This window comes from Lagopus leucura, unplaced genomic scaffold (genome assembly GCF_019238085.1).
Source record: "Lagopus leucura isolate 7727_CA_CO unplaced genomic scaffold, USGS_WTPT01 Super-Scaffold_73, whole genome shotgun sequence".
NCBI lineage: Eukaryota > Metazoa > Chordata > Aves > Galliformes > Phasianidae > Lagopus > Lagopus leucura.
Window position 1 is genome coordinate 33,370,869 of NW_024962252.1, and position 23,801 is coordinate 33,394,669.

Sequence of the window (23,801 nt, forward strand, 5' to 3'; positions counted from 1 at the left end):
AGGAGATTAAAATTAGACAATGATGGTCAAACAAATTAATTGCATCTATAAATTTCAATTTGATGAATGCCTAATGATTTTATTCAGAGATCTAATATGACTCATGGATATTTCACATTTGTATTGGTCATCAAAAGTTTACAATATGATCATGTTGATTAAAGGCACTACTTGGAAATCAGAAGCACTCTGAAGCAATTGTAAATTCTTACAAGGACAGGTCAGTTACAGAGCTATTTGGTTCACTTACAGTTTGAGCTTTTGAGCTTTAAGATATCTTGGAACAAAAAAATCTAGATTATGTTTTGAGAATGGATTTCAAGAAGAACCCTGAAAAGCTCTTACAAGCCATGTATTTATAATTCTAATCCTTAGTTTACTGAATAAGATGGATTTAGCTTATTGTATTATGCATAAGAACAGCTGTGCCAGGTCAGACCAAAAGTCTGCGTAGCGCAGTAGTCTCTCCCAGTAGCAGCCAACAGCAGATGTCTAAGGAAGAGCATGCATCAATGGTCTTTCTAGTAAAATCTCCTGGACACCAGAAATTTGCCATTAAGAGATCTATTGTGCAGCTTGGCCTATTCCTAACAGCATTTTGTTATTATTTAAATGAATAAGAACTTTTACAGTGAAAAATCTGAAACCACAGTGACAACTAGCATAAGATTCTAGATTTAGAGTAGTAGGTAGGTCAATTCAGAGATAAAAAATGACATAAGATTATATGCACATTAGAAATAGTTGCTGCAGCTCAAACACAAAGTCAGGCCTTGCTCAGTTCTGCATGTCATGTGATAAACATAGAATTTTGGAATCATCTAAGTTGGAAAACATCTTCAAGATCACCAAATCCAACCAGTAAGCTGAATTATTGAGCCACATCCCTATACTGTGTACCTTTAGTGTTACGTCCACACATTTCTAAAATACCTCCAGGGAGTGGGATTGTACCATCTTCCTGGGCAACACAGTTCTATGCTTGACCATTCTCCTTAGTGAAGAAATTCTTTCTCAAGTTCTCTCTGAACCTCACCTGATGCAACTTGAGACTATTTCCTCAGGTCATATTACCTGTCTTATGATAAACAAAACCAACGCTCTCCTTGCTGCAGCAGCCAAATAGTTAGTCATCCCTGTATATAAAAACTATGAATCCATAATTTTTGAGTACATTATAGTATGTGAGATGCTATTGCAATCATGCAGAAAGTTGTGAAAAGAATTAAAGGATCTGATGAAATATAAAATAATTCATTTGCTTTTAATGATGAAAGCCATTTTGCTTTATCCCCCAAATTAGAATGCTTCCATGAATATCTTTTGAAGTAAACTCAGCTTTTCTACAATCTTTTGCACAGATCAACATTTCTAACTACACTCATTATTAAAGAACTTCAAATTTGATTTAGAACTGATGCTTGGATTCACAACAAAAGAGTGTATAAGTGATTTTGGAATCACTCTAGGAAGACAGAATACTGACAAATTTACTGTCTTGGTTTACTCAGTTTCCCTTAGATTTCTGTGTGATGGATAAATACTCCCAGAACAAAAGTTATTTCAGAAATGCAGCCAACCAGCCTACAAAGCACTTTTATCTATCAGTCTTAATTTGTACTATAAAAGCTACCTTAATTCATTGTCCAGGCACAGGCAGCAAAAATTTGTATTCAAAACAGACTTAGATCTTAACTTTTCCCTGTGATGTTCCTCTGATTCCTAACAACACAAGAACATGTTTTATAATTGATTTAATGCCAGGATGAAAAGAGTGTGAACAACAGGAGTACTTTTCACTAAAATACACACTGTGTTGGACAAAATATGTCAGCCACTCTGGAAGTACTGTGTCGCATTTATTTCTATGGAAAATGCAACCTACACAAAGAGCACAACATCATTTGCTAGAGAAGATTCGCAGCAACAAAACACTGTTTTGCAATATTTTTCACCACTAATAGCTATGCATTCACAACAACAATGAACAAGAGTCCGAATGCTGCGCTTGTAAAAATCCATGCCAGTGGAGGTGACACACTGTTGCTGTCACCACTACTGAAATTCAACACCCACCACCTCACTGTGCTCATATCCACAGCTTGGTCTCCATGAATGCTCAGGAAGAGTTGATGAATGTCAGTGGGTGCAATTTTTCTGCATGGAGGAATTCACATCTTTGCTTCCTATGCACTTCCACATCAGATGCTATTCTGTTAGACTGTCCTGCTGCTGCCATCTGTCACATGGCAACAAAATGTAATGGAATATTAGTGGGAAGGTCCAGCCTCTACTGTCACACAACCAACATCTGCCTCTGATGTTGTCGGACAACATAACAAAACAGGAGGCATTACTTTCAGAGCAGCCCTCGAACTTGATGACAGAAACTCACATAGGATGCACCACTCAAATCAGAGCATCATTTTTCCTAACTTCATGAGTAGTAATTTTGAGTGCCTAAACAAATACTGGTATTTTCAATTACTGAATTCATAATTTATCGTTTTTCCTTTTTTAGCATTGAAAATATAATATTATTTTAATAAGTCAGGAGTTTCAGATTTTGTTCTAAAAAGTCTAATGAAAAGAGATTCAACATAAATTTTCAGTGTTACAGTAGAAATAGCAGATTTTCAGCTTCAGTTTTGATTGTATTTTTAAAATGCAGCAGTTACTAGCAGCCACTAGAAAAAGAGGAAAATTTTAAAATCCTATTGATGAAAGATAAGGACAACTTGTTATTTAGTACACTTCTATAAAAATTTATTACTGTTATCAGAAGTATCTTGAAAAAGAACAGAATCATCATGATTTTTAAAAATCTCTAATTTATAATTTTCTCTACATCACAGAAATTTGAGTTTACTAACTGTAATGTCTCTGCTCCATTAAAATTAATAGATCTGAGTGAATATCTCCCCCATTCTCTTCAGAGCTATAAAATAAGGTAATGTATATTACATCTCAAATAGATGAAGATTCTAACTCCCCTCCTCCCCACGTATCCAATTCCTAATTCAGAGATGCCAAAAGTATTTAAAATTTTATCACCATATTTACCACGAGAGAAGGTATTTTATGTATAGATTAAGCTTTATATAATTAAAAGGTATTTCTTTTATGTTTAGTTAATTAGTTGGGAGAGAGGAAAAACATTACCCTTCAGGGAATATTAACAAGACACTGATCATTACCTCAAATAACATATCCCCAAATGCAAAAGGCATATATAACAAAAAATTAAGAATTGTTTTGGAAACCTTTTCTCAGCAGAAATACAGGCATATTGCTTGAGTAGATGAAAAGAAATTGTTGGAAATGAAGTTACTACATTAGAAAAAAATTTGAAAGGTCACATACACAATTCGTGAAAAAATGCATAAAAATATACAGTTTCAAATTTCTCATACAGAACCAGATTAAGGGGGCTAATCCTCTGTATGAGTCAAATGCCTTCCCCACTTTCCACTCATAGAACAATTACTTTTTGACTGCCCATCACTAGATGATGTATGAGAAAGTCAGATAGTTTTGGAAAGGTAACAAATTTACTGATGAAGTCAGGTTAATACTTTAGGACAGTTTTCTGTCACAAAGAGTGAAGAGTAGCAAATGTTTATGGAAAGAGTGCAAAATGAAGGAGATGCATACTCTCCCAAGACAGTAAAAATCAGTGGCTTAGGGACTTCCTGAGTTGGAGACTGCATAAAGATTACTGTGATCCATGAGCACGAAAATCATTCTCCTCTAGTTTTCCCAATTCTTTCTGATAAAAAGCCTCCCTCCTCAATATACAATGGACTTGAGAAATCAAACAATGCCTGTGAAATTACAGCCAACTATAAGTAACATTATTGGTTTATCTGCATTCATCTTTGGCATTATTCTTTACTTTCCACATCTATTCAATTCAGAAATTACACTGCTCCTTCCTGAGCAAAACATGTTTTCTAAGAAGCTCATAGACACATCTACCGGATGGCATCACAAAAGCAAAATTAGGATTGCAAAAATTACCACATAACGATTCACTTACCTGTTTTTCAGCTTGTCCATAAGCCGATCCTTGAGGTGACAAGAAGTGACAAATATGACCATTGTTTTTTGCTTTTTCTCGAAGAGCCATAGCAGTTCTGACTGTGGCATTTCTAGCATGAACAAACACCATTACCTTAAGAGAGAAAGAAGTAGAGCTGATGAGAAATGACTGAAATCTGAAATAATCAAAAGACCTTAATAATAAAATATTCTCTACTGTAAGAACAAATTAAGTGGGTAAATTGCATGGCATAATGATGAAAAATAATGTAGCTTTAGAGAAATTAAAGGATGATCCTCTCTGTATTACATGTAATGTTTTTCAAGAGCTTCTGAAAAGGTTCTCATTTCTAATTCGTTAGTCTTTAAAAGATAGGTAACAATCACTGGAAATAGATCTTTTTCAAATAGTGAAGAGAGTGCCATTGAGGAAAAACAAAAGCGCTATTTGGCACATTCTAAATGATCTGGAAAGCAAATACAGAAGTGATAAATTATTTAATGGTATGATTTGACTACGCAAGACAGTTGAAACAAAAACTGACTGTAAAGAGTCTTTGGGGGATATTATAGTCCCAAAACGCTTGACGATCAAAGAGAAGATAAAGTAAGAACAAATGCAAAACATGCATGCACATACACATTTGAAATTTGTTGGGTGTAAACCCCATACCATCACGCATAAAGATACCTTAAAGACACCAAATGTTTCTCTGAAAATATCAACTAAGGATTGAGCAAAAAGATAATAAAATGGTAAAAATTGATAGAAGGAGAATTATCAATAAAATAGAAAGCATCTTTGGATTGATTTGAAGTCCTGTCTACAGTAGATTTTGAATGCATCATTCACACAACCTCATAGTCACTTATTATTTTTACCACCACATAAGGTGGTTACAATGAAATGTTAATAACTATCTCTTTAGAAATGTATCTGAACCAGTTTAAACTGCTATAAATTAAGATTCACTGCAAGACATATTTAAGATGAACAATGATTCTAATGGGGAGAAAGATTTCTTCTACAGGAAACCAGGGATCATTCATTCAGTCAAGCATAGACAAGATATGATTCAACAAACTGCCATTTATACATACAGTGGAATTAATGCTTATTTAATTAATAGGAATGGACAGAAAATTCATTAAGCATGAACAGGATCCATTAAGGTAAGAGAATATGGAATAAATCATAGGAAGAAAGAGTGAGTTATTTCAAATCCAGTAGAAGACTTCAAAAGGAAAATTGGCTGTAAGACCAACGTGTACTTTCCTAGAAGTATGTGTGTCTGCATAATGCCTGAACTCCTGCCAGCTACCATGAAGAATCAACAAAGAGATATGGGGGTTGGACTCGATGATCTCTGGAGGTCCCTTCCAACCCCTACAATTCTGTGATTCTGTGATAAGTGACTGGTTTAGCCAAAGTGAATGAAGACTGCTTCTTCTTCTACTTGTTCAATTATGCCTTATTGGAATGTAATTTTTTTGTGCTAGTCAGTGATGGAGAATATCTATCACTAGTGATTAAATGTCAGTTAATTACAGTGCAAATAACAGCTTGGAATATCTGATAGCTACACACTGCTGGGAAAGGTAAGCTATAGAAAACACTCAATATCTTCCCCCTGAGAATTTTGTGTTGCTTGCTGTTTGCATAAATTGACAACACATACTTGGTCAGACAGCTCTTTGGTTTGATCTCATATGACAATTTTTGTGTTCTTAAAACTCCCACTTGGAAAAGTTTGAATGACTGGCTAATAAGTAAGCTGAATCAGTGTAAGCATATAACTACAGATCTATTTTAAGTCAGTTTCAGTTGCATTTTATGACAGGTATGTCAAATTCCAGACAGCCCTGTGCTTTTAATTTGGTTCTTTTGGCAGCAACATCCTTGCATCAACCTGTGGCATGTTACTGGAATATTTCTAAATAAAACATTACTAACGAATGAGTTAGCTATATTTAAGGGCATAATTAAACAAGTTATTACTTCTGTTCTGAATTTAGACATTTATAATTTAATTAGAAACATAGAATTTGTGTATTTTATATCAAAGTGTACAAAGTAGCTGTAAATTTATAGAAACCATAAATTTATCATTAAAAATAATCAAAATGAAAACAGGTAACAACACAAGGAGGAGAAAGAAGAAAAAAAAACGCTGCATGTCTATCTGATACCTGGAAGAATTACATGTGACTTGCTTTAGCTTATTTGATACATTTTTCCATGATCATTTCTGTAACATTGTGATTTCTTTAACTATTAGCTTTCATCTGAGTAAAAACATTCTCAGATACATGTCATGGTAAGCATAACCATTTTGTTTAAATTAAAATACTTGTTAGCAAAATCTTTTTAAAATTTCTTCAAAAAGAAGCTACAGCATAACAGAGCATATGCATATCTTCATATTTTTATCAATTATTTAAGGATTGCCTATTTATCCTTTTGAAAATTATTTTTATAGAAAGCCTAAAAAATAAAAGTAAATTCCTTTCATTGGAAGGTCCATCAAGTCATCTTCAGTGAATTCTCACTTCATAACCTTTAATTTTAAATCCAGTTGATTTTATACTTTACTAACTTGTTTCTTTTAAAGATAAAGACACACTAAGATTTGATTCTTTGTTTAAGATATTAAACATTCATCTTCTGAAAACAGATAATTTCTGAAAGTAAAGAAAATGAGTAAATACAGTATTGGATATTAAATAGGAATGGCCTTTTTATCCAGGCTTATGAATTAGGAGGTACAGCAATATTTGACACACTGACTTCTTAAAAACAAAACAAAAAACCCCACACAACCAACAAGAGATATATGTAACAAGAGGTTTTAAGATTCAACCACAAAATAGGTTTGTCAATTGGTTTTACAGTGTATTTTAAAATTTTAGATTTTATTTTATTTTTTTGAGAATGGTGTTTATATAACACTAATATTGATAAACATCTTATTTGTCCTCCGGACCTTTCTAGAATCCATAGTCAAAGATCAAATTAAGTGTGGTGTGACTGAATTTTTGAGGCTTGTGGATCTTCTCTTCCTAGAACAAGGCTCAAAGAAAAGCTGCAAAGTGGAGTGCTTTTAAAGTTGGAAAGGAACTAATAAAGCCAATAAAAAATAACAAGCAGATCTGCACACTCTTGTACTTATATCCAACAAACTTCTTAATTAACCAGGCTACAATTTTTTAGGAACTGTTTAAACAAGACACAGAGAAATATCGGGACATTCAAACTAAACAAATTACAGTATAGAAAGCATTGTAGGTGTAACACTTCAGTTGGTAGAACTATTTCTAGAAAAAAAACCGAAAAGGCACTACTGACAAATGAGATGTGGTAAAACTAAGTCACCACAGTAACACAAAGTAGAGAACAGAATGCTAGCCCCAGGAAAGACGAGAGGAGAAAATAGGCCCTTCACTGAAGAATCTTCGCAATTATGTAAATAAGCAGTAACTGCAATAATTGAACAAAGCCCACTCTTGGAATTCTAAAAACAAAGAACATTTCTCTTAGTTCTAATCATAATCAGGCAGAACCTTTATTAACTGTCACTATCATGTGGTCCTGCTTAGCCCATAACAAACAAAAGCAAAAAGATAAGGAGTTACTATTCCAAAGGCTTAGAATTTTTACTTCTATTTAACTTTTCAGGCTTCTTCCCTGTCCTTAACTCTTTCTCACCTTCATATCAGATATAATCCAGTTCTCTTCTCAGGATGAAAACCTGCTAACAGTACATTTGGGGGATGAAGCAGTAACATTCATGTCTAATTTTATCTCAGAAAAATAAGAAAGTCGAGTTGATCTAAATTTCCGTATGAGGGTAAAATTTAATAGGTGACACTTCGCTATAGAGTATTATGCAAACTGATAAATCTAAATACATTTGTGTATTTAAATCTTGGCTACTGAACATTTCTAAAATTATTGCATAGCACCACTCCAGTAAGACCTTTCAGTTAACACACTTCAAAGTATATCATTCAGATAATAATCAGTTTGTCCCAGAAGAATCTGAATCATTTTTCAGTGTTTGGTGCCTTGACTTCCTTTGAAATGTTAGAAGATTAATTTAAAAAGCAACAACAACAAAGTATTGCTGTGAAAGATACATCAATATAGAATTTAAACAGCATTTGGCGAGTGTAGTTGTTTTAGTTGTAGCTTCTGCCTACATGAATCTGAAATTAAATGGGACTTTCCCTCCAAGTGCTATTCCATGCTGTGATTTCCACAATAACTGGAAAACAAGCAGCATGTTTCTCTAATAGAGGACTGGAAGATGTTTCAAGTGCATGAATAGGAATAATAATAGGCAGAATTAAAACAGGAAAATAAACCTGCAATTGTTAACCCTGACCTGAATGAATTGGCTCAGCTACAATTCAGGCTCTACAATGCATCTATACTGTAGAAAAAAAAAATATACACAGTAGGATAGTGCTAAGTTGGGAAGCCAGACTTAAATCAATAAAATGTGTAGTTAACATCCCTTATGTTTAAGCATTATCTGCCACATTGTGTATGTGAAGCAGACAATGCTCAATTCATCTTGTATTCACCTTGTGCTATCAAGCACACTGATCAAAACCCCATCCCAAAGACAAAATTAACAATTCCATAACAGCATTTGCTTTAAGAATAATCAATACAAGAAAGCAGGATTATGGAAATCAAGAAAAATGCACATGGCACTGTTTCCTCATATGCACATTTTGCAAGTGAAACTACGGTTAACTGCATTCCTTGACTGACGTTGATACTGAAGATGTGGGATCATACAGCTTACTGTATATGACTTGACAAACTCAAAGCAGAGCTTCTATTAACTGTGTAGAAACTAAGAGCACTATCATCAGACCAATGATTCCTATGTTCTAGATCCCAAAATTTAGAAGCTCTGATAATATGCATTTCTGAAAACATTTATTTCAGAAACTTCTGCTTGTGTAACACCACATATACTATTAAGGTCAGAGAGAATCTAAATTTTCGTTGTCCTACATAACAGACCATTTCTTTTTTATATATTATTTTTATAGTATCCATTACACTATTTTGATCCTCTGTAATGAAGATGTCATCATACATAACTATTTCCTTAGCTTGCTAAATATCTTACACTACATGAAGAACTACAAGAAACCTCATGCATAAAAGCCTTCAGAATATTCAATAGCTACAGAGCATATTTGGTATTCCATCTTCTACATGGCTTTACACAGAATCATTGTGTGACAACATCTAACACGATAGCAATCATTCGCTCAAGGAACACATAAGAACTTGCCATGCATCAAGCAGTAACTACAAAGCAAATGCTGATATAACTGTTCTGTACTCAGAGACTTTCTGCAGCTCTTACAGAAGGATATCTAATTCTCAGATGTGCAGCATATGCTTTCTTTAAAAAAAAAAAAAAAGGAATGTGAATTTCATAAACTAACTATGTGCAGTGGAATTAACTGACTTTTATATGTGTTACAATCATATATCAACACCTGCCAAAATTTTGAATTTAATATTATTGCACAACTTGCCAAAATAAAAATTAATTATCAATGAGAGGTAGACAGCCAGTCTGATTAAAAGGACTGCTTTATTAGCTGACTAGAGGTGCACAATCTTATGGATAATGTTTACTTATAATATCAGTAACATCACCAAATTTTTACAAAGAACAAGCCTTAGCTACATGTGAGACCTTGCTGCATGTTCTTCTTAAAAAAAAAAAGAAAAAAAAAGAAAAAGAAAAATTGTTGTGAAACAGCAACATAAGACTTTAACAGGTTAATTTAGCCTGTCCTAAGTGTGTCAGAGAATATTCTATTTCCATGGAAAATCTCTCTGCATTAAATTATGCAAATAAGTTAGGAAAAGTAATTTAGAATAGAGAGAAGCATTTCCACAGCTACAAGCTGTGTAATTAGATCTGTAGTTTGCAGTTCAAAGCTAGCTCTGGTGTGTATAGCTCCAGTGCTAAAAGCATTTGCTGCTGCTCTCCGAAAACCAAAGCTTTTAAATGACAAAAACATAAAAGAAAGGAAATCTGGAGACAAATGTCTCCAGCCAGGTTACCTCCGCAGAATTTTCTTCAAGCACTGAACAAATCAACCATTCTCACCAAAGACTTCATTTAATATTCACCACAGTAAGCACTTGCACTCCCCTAGTGCTGCGTGTTCTAAGCTGTAATTCCCCTGAAACATGTTTGTGAGTTACTGTAGCACTGAAAAGTATGTTAGTCTGAACACCAATGAGGATTAACATGCCTCTGTTATCAGGAACACATAACTAGACACTACCAGAACTTGCCACATATTCTCTTAGACGAGAAAGAAAAAACGCACTACATGTATGCATAACAAAAGTGTCTAAAGTCTATTAAGAAATTTATAATCAGATACCTGAAATTCAGAAACCCTTTCTTCTGCCTTGGACAGTAACGATAATTTTTCCTACAGAGAAATGTCACTTTCATAATAGCATTCCCTACAGCAGCTCCTAAATGGTGCATTCACCTTTTAGGAGAAGCACACTGACTCTTTGAGGCACTTTACTGCCTTGCCATTAGAGCACTGGTCATACTAATGCAAGTATAGGAATATACACTTTATTTTAGCTTCAAGACATTATTTTGTTTTCCCCAGCTATGTCCTTAAAAAATGTTCTTTTATTTGAATCCAATTCTTGACTACTACTTCTACTGAAAATGAACACCTAGGGACACTGATCGACAGATCAATTTATCCATCCATTTTTTTCCCTGAATAACAGAATGAAATTTCCCCCAAGCTTCTGCAAAACTCAATTCCTAATAAAGTTTCTTCACTTCTCCCCAGGGAGTGCTGACTACCTTGATCTAGGTTAAAATGACATCCTTAGCACTTCACTAAATAGAACCGTCACCTGGAAAACTAAATATAATTCGCTAATGCTTACCCTAATTCTAAGAAATAACAAAACAGTTTACCACTTGTGTTGTGACTTCCCCTCAACTGCCAAGACACAGTTCAAAATTTTAGTGCTTAACAGCTACAGAATGGAAAGTATACTTTAAGCAAAATATTAATGAGAACAACACACATGGCTTACTAGCAGTTCTTGATCAAAAGCATTCACCACAAAACCAGAATAGCTTGATTACCTAAATGAAGTTCTAAATGTTCTAAACGGAGTTCTAAATGAAGGCACAACTGTTTATATGTATTATTTCCCCTTCCCCTTGGTGACACAACAATAGTTCATGAGAATCACTATTCAGAATTAGTAACTTAATGGAATAAAGTATATGAAATAGAAATTTTTAATAAGGTAATCCATACTGAAGTTTAAAAAGTTTAACACACAAATCTTGTATTTTAGTAGATTTTTATATTTTTCAAACTGAAAAGTTTTTTTCAAGTATTGAAAAACAACAAAGTTGAACAAGCTATGTCACTTACCAACGCAACAGAAACTGAATTAAGTTCATTTTATTACATCTTGGATTTAAGAGAAATACTGATTTAACCTTTATGAGAATTAAGATCTTTTACAATACAGAAAATGGAAGGGCTATTAAACTGCTTAAAAACTGGCTGTAAATGAGACATTCTGTACACTATTTCTTTCATATAGAAAAATAATTCTTGACAATTTGAAAGCAGACTACATTTACTCATCACGGCAAAGTAAATCATATACATCGGAATTTCATTCCCACTCTAGGCTTCAGAAATATTCAAAAAGTTCAGCAGGAGCACTACTAAAAAAACCCTGTACATTCAAAAATAAGCCAGCAAATTCTGTTAAGGAATAAAAACACATCATAATATACAATAATGGAAAAGAATAATTCACAACAATAATAAATCAAATGTCTCATCAACTAATCAATACTGTGTTGCGATATAATCTACTGTGAACTCTCGATAGATTATCAGTGATTGCTGTCTCTGTTAAGTTTTAATTGTCACTCAAACTACCACAGATCAGCTCTGCTTAAAACAACAACTAGGATTTCTGACATAATCTCAATGGAACCTAATAATATAATTAGATAAGTAGCAATGTAAAGTATTTAGATATATCGGCATTTAAGAGTATTAAAACCCACTCAGTTTACACAGATTTTTTACTATCATAATGCAGAACTGCTCATTTTTCTAATGATAACAATTCTACTTTCTTAATTCCCTGCAAGAAAGACATCTGCCTATTATTATTTGCTATACTTGTTTTAATGTTTCTCATTTAAGACATACCTACCCTAATGAATACTAGAAAGTAAAGTTCAATCTCCTTTTTGTTACTGCTCATGGAATGCTATGTTAAAAGCTAAGGACATTATGTTGGAACAACTTTCGTCATTTTCTTCCTCTCTGCCCTTCTTTTGTATAGTCTCCTACACTTTAAATCTACCCATATAAAAAGATTCTACTATCATACACATTCTGAAATACTTTAACACCTTTCATGTTAATTTTCATTTCTGTTATATTTTCCCTACATAAAGCCATTGTGACTATTTCTTCCCACCTGCTTGTTCTCCCCATACTTGGAAGTGTCTTCCAGAATTATTTTCACTATCACTTTTCCAGGTATTCAAGAGACTAACCCGTAGCTATCCCGATCTTTCTTTTTGTCCTTTTTGAAAATAGGCAGGACATTTCATAGAGTCAGAAAGGTTGGAAAGATCAGTAAGATCATCCAGTCCAACAGTCAACTCACCACTATCATACCACTAAACCATGTCATTCAATGCAACATCTATCCTTTTCTTGAAAACCTCCAAGGACAGTGACTCCACCATGTCTATGGGCAGTCTGTGATCCAATGCTTCACCCCTCCTAATAATTTTTTCTTAATATCCACTCTGAATCTCCCCTGGCATTTGCTCTCTTTCAGCTCTCAGGGACCTCCACTAACCACCTAAGTCTTTAAAAGATCAACATAACATTTAGTACTGTGGGTGAATCCCATCAAGTTGCACAGACTTATAAAAGGGTGAGTGAAAGATAAGTCTGCTCCACGACTTCCCATTTCTTTCAGGGACTTGTCAATCCAGAAGGCAGATCTTTCCATCTAAGACAAAAGTGAAGAGGGCATTGAGTAGCCCTCTCTATGTCCTTTGTTACCAACACTCCTGCCCCATTCAGCAGACAGCCCTAATCTTCCCTAGTCTTCCTTCTGCTTTTGTGGTACTTGCGGAAGACCTTCCTCCTGCCCTTTACCATCTGTAGCCAGCTTCACCTCCAGGCAGGATTTGGCCTTCCTAACCTTATTCCAAGCAAGCAGAGGCAGTGCCTTTATATTCCTCTTGTGTCTCCTGTCCCTAGTTTAACTTCCTATATGGTTCCTTTTATTATTTTAGCTTTTTTTTTTTTCCCCAGAATTTTCTTCTCATCCATGCTGGCCTTTCATTGTCTTTGCTTGATTTTCTGCACACGTGGATGGACCATTCTTGAGCTTGGCAGATATGATCCCTGGAAATCAACCAGCTCTCATGGACTCTTCAAAGGCATCTTTCATGGAATTCTTCCAAGCAAATCTTGAAGAGGCCAAAATCTACTTCCTCAAAGTCTAGGTCTGTGCTTTTTGCCTTGTTGTCTCCATTAGAATCCTGATTGCCAAGATTTCATAGTACATCTCAGCACAAGGTTCATCAGAATGTTAGCACTCCTCAACTCCTAAATTACCTGCGCTAAAAGTTGTCACAGATGCAATGCAGAAAATTCTGGGATTGTTTTTGCCCTGCTGTATTGACTCTCCAGAAGATAGTGGGGTGGTAAAGACCCCAGAAAGATCATAGTCTGTGGTTATGAAATGATATCTACTTTTTTGAATAAGGCTGTAGCTACTTCTTTTTCCTGGACAGTTGGTCTGTAATAAACTCCCGCAACAATATTGCACATGTATGTCTACCTACTAATGCTACTCATAAATTCTCAGTTGGACTACCATCCGTTTCTAAGTCCAGGTATCCTTGCTGTGCTCTCACATACAGGCAAACTCCCTGCTATACTGGCCTGACCTTGTTAAAGAGCCTGCTCCACCTATTGCAGCACTTAATTTTGTGAGCTCTGTGATCTCAATGAGACCTCAGCTTCTGGACGCAGATGCCTAATTTTTCCTTTTTGTTCAACACATAGAAGTGGTGATGCAAAACATCATATAGTACCTTCTGCCACAATATGGAAATGAAAGGATTAGGGGCATGATGTCACTACCATTCAAAGCTATGGTTAAGAGTTTTGGACCCAGAAAGTTCTACAGTAAGCCTCAAGCATTAAGCATGATAACACAAAACCCTTAAATTGAAAAAGCAGACTGTGTATGCAACACCAATAAAGAAAGGATGCTTCTTGATAAAAAGTATTTAACCACACGAAACATAATGATTCTGCCTTGAAAGATATAGAACAGTAACATATTTTTTGTTTATGTGTGTTGATTGGTTTTTGGTTGATTTGGAATTTTAAAATTACTGTTAAAATGAGTTACTTTAAAATTTCCAAACACTTGTATTTATGATCTAGCTTCATATTTTGATTTACTCTGGAAGCTCAGTTATGGAATCAGTGCTATACTATAGATTTCTTGATACTAACAGAAAACCTTTCAGAACAATGTAACACGATCTACGCTATCTTCGATTTATAGCTTTAGTCAAATAAATTTAAATTGTAGGAAGTTAATACTTAGTTCAAATTAATTTTATTTCCATGCGTTTCAGGGTAATTTATTTTAACTTTATTAGATTTATACAGTAATTGATTACTCCCCATACCAAAAGCACAAACAAAAACACTGAGTCAAAGGGAGAAGAAGGTGAAAGATAAAATCTTTCATTACCTTAATGCACTAAGCCTAGAAATGCCTAACACAGAAAAAAAAAGTTCCAAAACATGGTATTTCTGCAAAACAGTATGAAGAGTTAACTTTACAGAATACAGAGCAAAAATGTACATAATGAAAATTGAAATAGAATGTAAATTATTCACTAAGACAAACAAACAATATTTTACTGACTCCTACAGGCAGTAGAAATTATTTTGGATTTTAATTGACAGGATAGAAATAGAAATAGCAAGATCTATTCTTGCATAGAAAATTAAGCAAGAACAGCTAGTCCATTACTATGCAAATATATGTCATTAGGCAGCTAACAATTGCATTTTTACAGATGCCAATGGACTTGAATGACAATTGTTACTCAAAATTATGCACAGCTTTTCACTGCATCTTTTTTTAGCTAAACAAGATCATGCAAGAATTTCTTTCGAGCATTTCCTTTTGTCCTGGCCTGACATCAGCTGTTCTAACTTCACAAAATACATACGTTTCTATGTTTCTTCCTTATAATAAATTCTATTTTTGTCAACTATCACATTGGAATAAGAGTTGTAAAGCCTATCCTTTCATGTTTCCAAAACTATACTTAAGTATACACTGTCTATAATACGTAAGAATAACCCTGAAGCTAGTAGTAGTATGCAAATTCTATTCAGGAAAGGAACAAAGGAGATACTGGATACCTACTCCCATACTTTATACTTCAGCAAATTAAGAGTAAATTATCAAGGCAACTTCTATATCTTCTGGTTTTGTAAGAGTCAAAACATACATAAGTCTAATAAACAATTAAAGAACAGAACAGTCAGGTCTTCTAGTTTATTGCTTGTCAGTGTTATTTAAAAACATATTGCTATGCAAAAGCTTTTCCCCCTTGCCCCTAAAAATAGGTTTTCTAAACCAGAGAAGAAACAACTTCAAGTATTAAACAACATTTTTAATACAAAGCTTAATAAAGTTACAAAGAATTTAAAGGATGTGGCACTTTACAAACAATAGTCAACTGTGATAGAATAATTAGATACACCTTGTAAGCCCTACTTTAAACACCTAGATCTTCTTAAGGTGTTGTATCCTAAATAAGGAAATTTTAAATACCTCATGATTAAGGATATGACAGTATATATGACTGTAACATATTCTGGAATCGTATCATCACTAATTATAAAGAAACTATCAACACCAGAGAGCTATGTATGTAAGAAATATCCAGTTCCAGAAAGTGAAAACAAGTTTAAAATCTAAAGAAATTTCCTGATGCATATTAGCATCTTAATAAAGATTTGTTATTTCCCATCCTCACTGACTCCTCCAAATAACATATTTTTTACAGCATCCTCTATTTCAAATAAAAACACTAATGAAATTTCTATGGGATTCTTTGGTGGCAACTCTGAAAAAGTCTATGATAGTCACCATGTCTTGGTGGAGAGTAGTTATTTGGTTACATTTTGAATAATTTACAAAAATTTGATGATAATTAGGATGCTTGTTAGTTGATATTCTGTTACACAAAACACACACTGATTTCTTCAAGGACTACAGTAAACATGGATTTTCAAAAGTTTCAGACCACTGCCTACCTTCAGCATTTCTTCTTCAGTATCATTTTTCCTTGTCGTTAAACTCCTCATGAAGAACAATACAGAGTTAATATGAATACCCAGACTTTCCCACAATCTTCTAGACCACTAGTAGTCTGCATCCCTGTGTTTGAAACAGAGCTGTTAACCTAGAACTAGTAAAATTTACAACATTAAGCTGCAAGAATGATCTAGCTGCCTCTATCACAGGCTGTAATGGGACAGACAGAACTGGTAATATCTAAGTTGCACATCTGTAACTTGTTGCTTAGATCATCCATGAAAGACAAGATTGCTCTGGACAGTCAACTGTAGAGTAACTACATAGTATTTCTTTTGAATATAATTTTAGGCTACAAGAAATTACTCATTTGGAATCAAATTTGATTTTTATGATTCATTAATATCAGAATAATAGAAATTCTAAATAGGAGCAATTGCCACCTTAAGTAGTAGCATTGCAAATACAGACATCACTGTGTAGCTGTGAGATTATAGACACGTACCAAATAATTTGTGAAATCATAACTATTGGAAGGAAAATAAATTTGTACCTTTGGTCTTCATAAATTCATAGTGAACATCTGAGTACAAATATAGAGACAATTTACAATGTAGATAGCAAAAATCAGCAGGAGGCACACAAATACAGCATGCAAACATTTAGAAGACTATCAGATTGAAGAATTAAGGGTCATCACGTGCGTAACTTGTTAGAACATCCATTCCAGTCATTTTTCAGCTGTTCATATAGACAGCTGACACGATAATAAATGTTTAAAGCTAAAGAGATTTGACTAGAAAATATAATGGAAAAATGATACGTACATCTCATTTGACAATAGCATGAAACATCTGGTACATAAAATTTTTTTGAAGGTTATCATCTACATAGCTAGCACACCAAATGAGGATTTTTAATTAAAGTAAGATAGGAAGTTTTATTTATCCAGGCATAAGATTATAGTAACAATCATATCCTTAAAATTGCAAAAGGCAGTTATCATGGAGTGCATAAATAAATCATGAAGTTGCAGAACATAAAAGTCCCTACATTAGTTGATCTGTTATTTAATTAAAGGAAAAAAAAAAAAAAAAAGGAAAAAAAGAAAATTGGTGTCTGGATGAGGAGCTACGATACATGGTTTAGTAGCTTCTGGTAGCAATGGGAGTACACCCGGACTAGATGATTTTGTAGGTCCTTTCAATCTTGTGATCGTATGATTCTATGAAATCACACATATTAATGGTCCCTGATCATGCAGAAACTACACAAGAAATTCTACAGAAAATGCTCTAAAGTATCCAAGGCCATGAGCTGACATGGAAATAATATCTAAAGAGACTAGCCATAATCTTGCTTGACCATTTACCTTATCACTTCACATTTACCTACGTCTGCATATATAAACACTATCTATGTATATGCAAATAAACTGCACCTGTATTAGAAGTGATCTGTATAGATATAAAACCACCAAAACTCAAGTAGACTTAAATGAACTTTTTTAGGCTATTAAATGGAAGTCCAGACACTAATTAGATAAATAACAAATTTTAACGAACCCAGTAACTTTACATAATTAATTGTCCAAAGCGTGCTCTATACACTATATAACCCATAAAGAAGACTAAGGCAAGCTTAATTTTCAAGATACGAAGTTCCTGAGAGACCTCTAAAAAGCAATGTTTTATGAAATCTTATCTTAGAACATAGCTATAAAAGGATTGTCAACAGTTGCAGTAACCAAGCTTATGAAACTTTTATCTTCAAATGGCTTCTGCAACCAAACAACAGTTGGAAAACTGATAATAAAGAAATTTAATCCATCATTTTTACAGAGGAAATTAATAACTGTCAAATTCAGTCCTGACAATTTAATATAACAGATTTAGAATAATTACTCAGTCTTTCTTTTTTGGCTTAAGATAACATTTCAAGAAAAATCAGTTGACACTTTGTAGTATCGCAAAGTTAAAGTCAATTATTAGAAAAAGAGAACAATTACAAACAGTGAATCTTTCATATGTAATAAATAGCACAAAAACAGTTTTGAATATATAAATTCAAGCATAATCTGTTTTTGACCTGTGGTATCAACAATATCAATTTGAAAGAATGAAGTATTAATAATTTGTGCAAAAAAAAAATTGATTTTTTTCTATGATTTTAAAAAGTACATAGGTAGTATCTCAATATTTTTTCTAAAGAAATAAATGCAGGATAGCGGTATAGAACTATTTTAACTAAGTATGTAAATTCTAATTAATACAGCAAGTTTAATCTTTACAAAACTGCATACTAACCATGCATTAATTAAGAATTTCACAAGTATCATGGCTGCATTCTGCGCGTCAACAAAACACTCACACTTCATTTTACAAGATAAATAGCAAAGATGCCATAGGTATGCATATTAGAAGCAGTTGTCACAATGCTGTAAAAAATGGCAACTGTGAAATGATAACAGACAGAAGCCAGCAGAACCTAAACTTGTTGAAAGTAGAAGAGCAGGAACTGACAAGAAGGTAATTGGGGAAAAACAACAACAACAAAAAACAAACAGACAAACAAAAAAATCTCTACACCTTTCTTGAAAAGATTGTTAAGAACAGTGAAATGAAATAAGCAAAAAATGGGTAGGGTGAAGATCACCACTCACAGTGCATCAAGAATGGATGGCTCTGTCTATGGCTGTTCTCCTTTTTAAAAAAGTTTTCCTCCACATTTCCAGTCTCAGCAGTAAAGCTTATAAGACCTTAACTCTAAATTCATCTCTCCACTGCTTTACAGTTCCTATTGGCTGCTTGCACAAGAGTTAACGCTATGGCACAAATATGTAGTAATATCACATTTTTAAGTTGTGATGAGCCTTTCAATAGGTATTTGCTGTTGCAGAAATCCATATTCTTTGCAAATGACAACATGGGCATTATTGGCCAGCAGAAAAGCTCTTCCTTGAATTCTGAAACTATTTCTTGTATGCCTATGATAACTACTCACTACTGAAAGTGCTGACACATTGAGTCTCAATGCTTGCACAGGCAGCCAGGTGAATGAAAACCACAGAAAGATTTCAGGGCTTCCATTGAACAGCTAGTTTTTGTTATGAATTGAAAATATCAAATTCCGTTTCACTGAGAACCAGAGTTAAAACAGATATTATATCATCTGAGAGTTGCACAGAAAATTATCAAAAGCAATGGAAAATGAAACACTCATTTTCTTAAAAATTGACAAAAAAAATTTCAGTAGATGGGAGAATGCTAAAGGTACTCCTTAAACTCCTTAAAGGTACTCCAAGATGAAAACTGTAATGAACAACTAAAATGGCAAATTAGCAAAGCACATTAGGTAAGGAACCCACACTAAAACTCAGATGCCTGTGGCTGAAGATAAAATGGAGTAACAGAGTACTGAAGTTTAGGGAGAAAACAAATTGAAACAGAGAGGAAAGCAAGACGCCAAGAGTAAGTGCAAGAGACCTGCTGAAACCACATCAAGGGCAAAGAGAACACACAATTTCTTCTGAAGGTTTAAGTAGAACCAAAGAGAACCAACTATGAAAAAAAAAAGATCGCAGAAAAAGAAGAGATAAGTAGTTTGGGGAGTGTGGCAAAAGCATGGGGGGTTTACAAGTGCTGCTTCAGGAAGCACTTTCTCTGAAATCTTTCAAGGAATTTCAGCAACTCTCATTCTAATTCATAGTGTAAAAAAATAAATCTTAAGTAATTTCACATTTTCAGAGGCTTTTCATCTTACAAAATAAAGTGAAAGGAAAGGTTATTATCAATTAATAAAATGAATAGTAGCAAAAATGTTTAAGAGGTGATGGGACAAAGAGAGAAACATGATCAACACTCTCTTTGCATCCAAGGCAGTGGGATAAAACAGCAAAAGGTCAATAACAGCAGAATATACACCAGAAGTGAGCCAATAAAGCAACAGAGATGGCCACAGTCAGGAAGAGTTATTTCCCTCAGACATTATCTTAAAAAACTGAGCCTTGGGAAGTGCAACAACTTAATATTTTTGGAGAATGCAATATAGTGTAGTTAAAATCATATGTTTCTGAGGCGAAAAAAAATCTTAAAAGCATTATGTTATTCGTCAACACTCCTAAAAGCATCGTATTATTTCTCAAAGCATACAATGACAAGGGTTATTTCTACCTCATACATTGTGAAGATAAGGACACTAGGATATGCATTGCTTGAGACTGGATAGCAATGCAATATTTCACTTTATATAAAAAAATGATGTTGATACATATCGTATTCAGTCCCTGCCTTTGCTGACCTTGTGAGGTTTTCCGCAGGCTGCCTCAGAAAGGTGCTAACCACTCCTCAGAACTCTCTGGCATTAGGTGTCCTTCTCACAGGTCTGTAAAACGTTAAGAAGCTTTTTCAGCCCTGTAGCTGAACTAATGCTGTTAATGCCTGTGATTCACTCCTGCTGACTGTCTGACAAAAGATAGCTATAATCAGCAGAGGGAATGATAATTTTTGATGAGGCAGTCTTTGAGTGAATGGTATCCCTCAGTTACTCTAGAAAAACACTGGTAGAAACATTCTATCTCTAATTGAGTATGGGGCCACATTCTCTGATATATAGTGTGCATCGTCACTTTTTCCCCCTCTGTTTAAAGGATCTTTGGTTTACTAAGAGCTAGAAATACAACTCCAAAAGTGCAAATCACTCCAAGAGGCTCTAACATACCTGTAGACAATGTAAGAAAATAGAAACTTGAAGAAATGACATTAAAATAAATATTCACCAGATTGTACCAAACACAGAAAGACACTGAAAAAAAAGAAGAGTTTTCTTTTTTGAGTTCAAATCTCACTTAACACAATCTTAAGAGGTAGGATTTAACAGGGAAATAACCTAATGAAGATCTACATTGTTAGGAAGCCTACAAAAAGAGCACACTGCCATAAAAAGCTCCTGGAAACCTTTTATGATATTCTCCAGTCACCACAAAGTGTTGCTATTACAAAATCCCCAGAAAACTCTGTAGGCAAACCATTTATCATTACATCTTTTGTCAAGTTGAACAAGAGGAGAGTTGCGCTATAAGACAAATGTTACAGCTTCAGTTGCATTTGGTAATTCAAAGCGAAGCCTACAAATGAAGTATCTCATTAGTTTGAGCAGATGGATCAAAATTAAAGGCTGAATCACCAACTCTTAATTTCCCAGTAGCCAGGAAGAGCATGAAGTCTTGCAGAGTATGAATGTTGAAAAATCAACATAAAAAGATCCTCTCCATCTGCCAGAACACATGTCTGTAGCATGCAGCTACCTCCCACCAACCTTAGTCTTAAAAAATGAAAACACGCATTTATTAAAACACATGAACATACCACTTCAGACATGCCTCAGAATATAACATAAGATAGAGGAACGTCAGTATGACTTACATACAAATAAATGATTCCTTTTCAGCATGTAAGAATTCTTTCAAAATGAGAAAACAGAACAGGATGTAAACAAAAAAGTACTGAATTTAAGACATTCAAAAGGCTAGTAAAAATCTTAAAAGAGACAATATTTGATGGCCATTGGAGAGTGCACACTAACTCATGGAGCATGAGAAAATACATTTTTCTCTGATTCTGTATTTCTTTCTTACAAGAAGATAGAATATATACATAAAGATAGAACACTCAGCTTTGTGGTTCTCCAGAGCAATGATAATGAAATCTATGCCTGTCACATATTACTGCCTCAATACTTACAAAATTCCAACCATTTCTTAAATTCCATTTAGAAAAACAACTGCTGTGGAATTTTTTTTATATATTGAAAGAGATGGTATCCATCTCATGAAGTTCAGAAAGGCCAAGTGTATGGCCCTGTTCATGGGTCTTGAGCAAAAATACAGACTGGGTGGAGAACAGAGAGCAGCCTTGGACTTGGATGTGTTGATTAATTAGAAGCCCAACATGAGCTCACAGTGTTGCAGACAGAGTGCTATGGTAAACAGTTCTATGTCTAGGTAGTTGCTGGTGAGCCCAGGTAGTGTCCCCCAGGGGTCTGTCTTGGGACTGGTGCTCTTTATCAATGCATGTTTACCAGTGACCTAGATACCAGGGTGGAGTGCACTGCTGGCAAATTTGCAGATGACACGAAGCTGAGTGGTGCAGTTGGTATAAGAGAAGGAAAGGACATCATCCAAAGCGTTCTGCTTAAGCTTGAAAAGTGAACCCACATGAACTTAATGAAGTTCAACAAGGCCAAGTGCAAAGAGTTAAACTTGGGTTGGGGCAATCCCAAATGTAATGACAGACTGGGAGCAGACACTGAAAGCAGCCCTGCCATGAAGAACCTGGGGGTTCTCAGTGGATGAAAAGCATGACATGAGCCAGTAGCATGCACTTGCAGCACAGAAAGCTAACTGTATTCTAGGCTGCATTAAAGGAGAGGTGGCCAGCAGGGAAAGGGAGGTGAATGTCCCCCACTACTCTGCTCTCATTAGGCCCCAGGATTGGGGCCCCCACAACAAGAAAGACATAGAGCTGTTGGACTGGGTCCAGAGCATGGCCAGGAAAACAATCAGTGGGCTGTAACACCTCTCCTATGAAGAGGAAGCTGGAGAAGAGAGGGATCCAGGGAGATCATATTGTTGTCTTTCTGTGCTTAAAAGGAGCTTATAAACAGCAGGGAGGCAGACTTTTTATGCAGGCAGATAGTGGCAGAACAAGGAAGCATGGTTTTAAACTAAAAGAGGGGAGATTTAGGATAGGTGTTAAGTAGAAATTCTTTACTCAGAGTGTGGTGAGGCACTGGAACAGGCTCATGGACAACCATGTCTCATCCATGGTTGTCCAAGGCTAGGCTGAACTGGGCTACAAGTGAACTGATCTAGTCAAAGATATCCCTGCAGGGGGGCACGGGGTTGGAACTGGATGGTTTTCAAGGTCTCTTCCAACTGAAACAATGCTATAATTCTGTGATTTTTCTTAGAAGAATATTTAGAAACCACCAACTTTGTTAAAAAGCAAAGAAACTTTACACATAAACAGAATTTAAACAAACATAAGTTTAAAGGATAACTTAAAAAAAAAAACTAGGAAAGGTTACAGGACAGATTGGTAACAGACTACAATAAAACTGGACTCAAGACAATAGATTTCTAAAGACTAAGTAAATCAGAAAAAGGTAATAACCTCAAAATATCACATCCTAGTTGCAAAATTATTTGAAGACACTATTGAAAACCTTCCTAGCACAGTATTTGTCCTTCACTATGGAACAAGTATTTCTTCTATTCTATTCTATTCTATTCTATTCTATTCTATTCTATTCTATT

General features: G+C 34.6%; 1 protein-coding gene across 3 annotated transcripts in view; it reads right to left on the bottom strand.

The window, feature by feature from the left end:
- ASCC3 (activating signal cointegrator 1 complex subunit 3) overlaps positions 1 to 23,801 on the bottom strand; it is a 258,462-nt gene that overhangs the window by 122,374 nt on the left and 112,287 nt on the right. For all 3 annotated transcript variants that reach the window (XM_042886807.1, XM_042886816.1, XM_042886824.1), the window contains exon 14: positions 4,040 to 4,174. In XM_042886807.1, coding sequence (XP_042742741.1) covers positions 4,040 to 4,174 — 135 coding nt within the window. The remainder of the gene's footprint in view (positions 1 to 4,039; positions 4,175 to 23,801) is intronic.